The sequence below is a fragment of the Marmota marmota genome, unplaced genomic scaffold (assembly GCF_001458135.2).
Source record: "Marmota marmota marmota unplaced genomic scaffold, marMar, whole genome shotgun sequence".
NCBI classification, from domain to species: domain Eukaryota; kingdom Metazoa; phylum Chordata; class Mammalia; order Rodentia; family Sciuridae; genus Marmota; species Marmota marmota.
In genome coordinates this window covers 8,354,401-8,359,754 of record NW_026000026.1, presented here as the reverse complement: position 1 = coordinate 8,359,754, position 5,354 = coordinate 8,354,401, and the positions used below count along the sequence as shown (strand labels likewise).

Here is a 5,354-nt window from a genome sequence, read left to right as displayed (position 1 = left end):
TTTTTTTTTTTAAAGATAGAGTGAGAGAGGGAGGGAGGAAGGGAGAGAAAGAGAGAGAATTTTTAATATTTATTTTTTAGTTTTCGGCGGACACAACATCTTTGTTTGTATGTGGTGCTGAGGATCGAACCCGGGCCGCACGCATGCCAGGCGAGCGCGCTACCGCTTGAGCCACATCCCCAGCCCCCCAGGCATGGTTTTGCTCAGGGGCATTTTGTTTTTGAGGTTTGCTTATTATTTTTTCTCTGTGTCTCAGCTAAACATCTGCAAAGTAAACAGGACACCAGTAACTGGTGAAGATTTTATGGTGTTGTTTCCTTGTATGAGAATCCGACCAGACAGAAGGTCCGCTTCCTCTGTGGTGTGCTCACAGGGTGCTGGACCGTCCGGCTCAGGTCAGCCCTTGCACCTCTTTTCTTGCTATTCCCTACTTGCCACACACCCCTCCACGAGAACCCCAGCCGTTAGCCACGGGCATGCTGCGTACATGTGCACCCTTCTCTCATCTCTCAGGCTGGATTTTTATCGGTTCCCAGTAACACCGTGTCCTTCACATGGCTAATTCTGGCCCCAACTCTCCTGCAAAGGGTTGTGGACACCCCCTTCCAAGCCCCAGCTCGCTCATTTGCTGTTTCTGCCCTCGAGAGTGTGAGTTCCGTGGACCCTCGGCCCTCAGAGCACCTGGTATACAGCAGGCATTTAGTAAACGGGCCTTCTCTGTGCTGGGCACTGGCCTCCCGAGCCCCCCAGCACACTGGACTCCCTGCACTACTGTTCTCGCGTGCGTCTGGCTGTCACTAGACCTAGCTCTTGGTTGGCAGCCACGGTCGTGGCCACGTTCAGCTCCTTGTTTGTTTTTGTAGAGCCTGAGGGCAAAGAATGTTTTTCACATTTTAAAATGTGAAATGTAAATGTGCAAAAGGGTCAGAGCCCTTTGGGAAAAGAGCTGTGGGAGGGGTTGAGGGCATCGCCTCCTGGCCCGCAGCCTGGACTCCTCACCGTCCGGCCCTGACCACTGCACATGTGGTCACTCTGAGCTCGGCCACGGGCTGGGGAGCTACGAAGACCATCTTTTTATCTTTAACCCCAGGACACAGCACTTATGAATCAATTTTGAGTTGACCTGAACTTGTGGGTTTTTCTGTCAGGAAGCTGGAGACGAGACCGTCCCCTGATGGTGACCACAGGGTAAAAAGGCGCTGGCAGTGTGTATATTAGTGCTTAGCACAGCGTTAGTGTGTGATATTAGCTTTGATTGTTGATTCAGATAAGCATTTAATAAAAATCGTGTAGTCCGATCATCATCGTAGCCAAAGTGTATAGCAATTGTCCATTAAAAAGTAAATCAGGGCTGGGGTTGTGGCTCAGTGGTAAAGCGCTTGCCTAGCACGTGTGAGGAACTGGGTTCGATTCTCAGCACCATATATCAGTAAATGAATAAAGGTTCGTCAACATCTTAAAGAAATTAAAAAAAGTAAATCAGTCATTTTGGTTTAGCTTTTTTTTTTTTTTTTTTTTTTTTTGAGGGGGGCTGCTGGTGTTGTTGAAAATTAAAATTAAAACTTCACTTTTTCTCCTGGATCTGACTCTTAATTTTGTCCCTCTGCCTTTAAAAAAAATATTCTATTAGTCATTGATGGACATTTTATTTAAATATTTATATGTGGTGCTGGGAATTGAATCCAGTGCCTCACACATCCTAGGCAAGAACTCTACCACTGAGCCACAATCCCAGCTCCCCCTTTTATTTAAAAAAAAATTATATTTAAAAAATTTTTTAGTTGTCGATAGACCTTTATTTTATTTATTTATATGTGGTGCTGAGACTTGAACCCAGTGCCTCACACATGCTACCCTGAGCCTCAGCCCCAGTCCCTTTTCCTTTCCTTTTTGAGGCAAAAATAGAATCCCTTGTAGCTACCTGGGAAGTCTCAGTCCCTGTTAAGACAGGTGGTCTTTCTGGAAGGACATGAGTTATTTCAGTGCCCTGTGAGGTAGGACCCAGTGTCTGTCTCTGCAGCAGGGACCCTTTTCTTGGGGAGCCAGGAGATGCTACTGGAGGGTGCCGTGCATCAGGGCACCTCCTGTGCCCCTGGAAGGCTCCAAGAGCGATGGAGCTGTGTTGAAATGCACTGTGGCAGTGATGTGTTGGCCTGTTGCTTTGCAGGGACAATGAAGGTGAAGAGTTCCAGCATCCAAGTGGGAGATCTCATCATCGTTGAAAAGGTGAGCGGGGCTGGACGCTCGTCCTGGGCTGGTCTGCGGGGTGAGCGCGTTGCACAGGGAGTCCGCGGTCATGTGCGTATCGGGCAGACAAATTGAATGATGCTTTTTGGATTCTATCCAGTGTCTTTGCTTGGGAGAAAAATCTCTTTGCCATGAGATAAACAAAATATTTTTTCAAGGTTTATGTGAATTGGGTAGAAAGAAATCCTGCTTATGAAATGTACAGCCATAGCCAGGCACAGTGATGCACGCATGTGATCCCAGCTACTGGGAGACAGAGGCCGGAGGATCACAAGTTCAAGGCCAACCTGGGCTACTGAGTGAGACCCGTCTCAAAATAAAAGTGAAATAACTGGGAAGGCAGCTCAGTGGTAGAGTGCTTGCCTCACATGTAGGAGGCCCCAAGTTTGATTCTCAGTACTGGGGGTGGGGAGGGGAAACTCAAACACCCCTACAAGTACAGGTTTTGATGTCCTTTTTTCATGTTTATTATTTGGGCTTTAAATTTTTTTTTATTCAAATAAAATCTTCCAGCTAAGTGTGGTGGCGCACACTTATAATCCCAGTGGCTTGGGAGGCTGAGGCAAGAGGATCATGAGTTCAAAGCCAGCCTCAGCGATTTATCAAGGCCTTAAACAACTCAGTGAGACCCTGTCCCTAAATAAAATATGAAAAAGGGCTGGGGATGTGGCTCAGTGGTTAAGGCCCCTGGGATCAATCCCTGGTACAAAATAAAATACAAATAAAAAGTACGTAAATAAAATCTTCCCTTTAAGTTTGCTTGATTCTTAGAAATACTTATCTAATCATCCTTTTGAGCAGTATTAGCTTGCATTTTCTGACTCACACATTGTACCTGCCAACCATTTTATGAGGTCAGGGGTGAAGTTTAACATGCGAACAGTAAAATGTCCAAAAATGCATTTTTAAAAATAGCCCTGTTAATGTTTGTTGCCTCAGCAAACACATCTCTTTTTACTATGTGTGTCTGGAAGGTGTGAGATTTTTGGGGTGGCCCTGGAGAATCTTGGAATAATATTTGATTAGAAAAGGATTTCGTGCTACCTCGTTTCTGTAGGAACTGAACTATGCCCTTTTAAAAGGATGAAATCCAAGAACTCAAGGTCGATTGAGGGGAGTGGAACTCAGAGCTGCGTGTTGTCAGACGCTCTTCTGTTGGTAGCTCCGTGGGGGCTGCTATCAGTTTCCTCTTTGTTTCAAGAAAGGCTTTTGTCCATTCTTACCCTTCCACTTCCCTATTAAAATCCCGCTAAAAGCCAGACATCGCTCTGGGGATGGGTAGAGGCAGAAGGGTGAGCTGGGTGTCCCCGGGGTGTCTGCGGACACCTGGAGGAGCGCCAGCCTCGGAGCGGCTTCGGCCCACGCCTTGGCTGGGGTTCCAGTGGGTGCTGGTTGCATCTGCAGGAAAACGGGGAGCTTCCTTCCTGAGATGGGATTTTATTAGGGGCGTGTAAAGCACCAGCAGCCCGCCATTGTCCTCAGATCCCAAACAAAATGACCCTCCAAATTTGTCTTTGACAAAAGCAGAAACTTCAAAGAGGGGTGGGCTTCGGTTGGCCTCCTGCCTCGGGGTGGCTGGAGACCCCGTCCGTGGCTGCCCACCATGACAGTCTTCCTTTTCCTACCACAGAACCAGCGGGTCCCTGCTGACATGATCTTCCTGAGGACATCAGAAAAAAATGGTAAACATCTGAGATCAATGTGGAACGTAACCGTTAACCTTTCAGTGGTAATTTGGCAAAATAATCATTTGAAAATGCAGCTGAGGTGTAGATATCATTTTGGAGCCCTGAAGGTGAATCAAAAACCTCTTCATAGTAGAGCAGTCTTTTAAAATGGAAAGTGTTCATTATTAGATTTTTGTCATTAAAATGGTAGTTGGAGCCCTGATGACTGACATCTGGTGAAGCCACGCCCACAACAGAGCCACACCCACAAGCCTTGATTTTCCCCCCACCCCCCTTTCTGGGCTGTGTTAGGCTCAACTTCAGGAGTCGGTGGACAGGAAGTGTGTTGAACAGAGGCAGACAGGAATCTTTCTCATGGAAGGCGACACCAGTGGCTGTGTGAGATGGGCGGATACAGAAACTGGGAAGGGGCAGGCACGTTTTCTGCCGTGGCTTCCTCTGCTCCTATTCACTGTTCACTGCAGTGAATCTCAAGCCTCCACGGCCCTCACCTGTGGCAGTTACTCCCTAGCAGGCTGCCTGCCTGCCTTTTTATTTAAGTTGTTCTAAGGAAACAAGCCCCGCCCCAATCTGGCCCAATTGGAGATGTTTGAACATCTGAAAAATGGGCATTCATATTCCTTTAAGATTGTTGCAAACTATTTAATTATGAATTGACTGAAAGTAAAGGTAAAAATTCATACTAATAATATTTATGTAACTGGGAGAGGGGACAGAATGCACTAGATGAAAACAGTCTTTTAAAAACTGCAGCAGTTAGCCTTGAATTGGTTCTTGGGTCCTGCTCATTGAAGACAGCCGGTGGCTTAGGGCCAGATGCGCCCCGGCCACCTTCCACAGTGATGGGAGTTCTGCTGCAGGGGTTCTGGGTCTGCACTGCAGAGTCAGCAGGGCGAGCACACACCTGATGGCCTTCACCTCCCTGGGTGCTGGCACTGTGACTGTCTCACTTTCTACACAGGGGACAGGTTCAGAGAGGGCACATTCCTTCTTAGGACAGGAAGCCAGTGAGCGGCATAGCTGGGATCTGTCCCTGATGGTCTGGTTCCTGAGGAAGGGGTCATAACCCCTCCCAGCACGGCCTCAGGGCTAGCCACCCTGTGCCAGCCACTGGACCATTACTGAGTCCTTACAATAAGCTGTGAAGGCAGGTTCTTCTCATTTTTAAAATGAGGACATATTGTGGCTTAGCTAGGTCAGTGAACTAGCAGCACACACACGTAGTCCCAGAGACTCAGGAGGCTGAGGCAGGAGAATCGCAAATTTGAGGCTGGCCTCTGCAACTTAGTGAGATTTCGTCTCAAAATAAACAATAAAAAGCACTGGGGGTGTGGCTCAGTGGTAAAGTGTCTCTGGGTTCAATCCTCAGTACTAAAGCAAAAAAAAAAAAAAAAAAAAAAAAAAAAAAAAAAAAAAAAA

At 47.2% G+C, this 5,354-nt stretch overlaps 1 protein-coding gene across 1 annotated transcript in view; it reads left to right on the top strand.

Moving 5' to 3' along the window:
• Atp9a (ATPase phospholipid transporting 9A (putative)) overlaps positions 1-5,354 on the top strand; it is a 92,638-nt gene that overhangs the window by 20,473 nt on the left and 66,811 nt on the right. The window contains exons 5-6 of the mRNA XM_015479649.2: positions 2,168-2,226; positions 3,878-3,929. Of these exons, the coding sequence (XP_015335135.2) occupies positions 2,168-2,226; positions 3,878-3,929 (111 nt within the window). The remainder of the gene's footprint in view (positions 1-2,167; positions 2,227-3,877; positions 3,930-5,354) is intronic.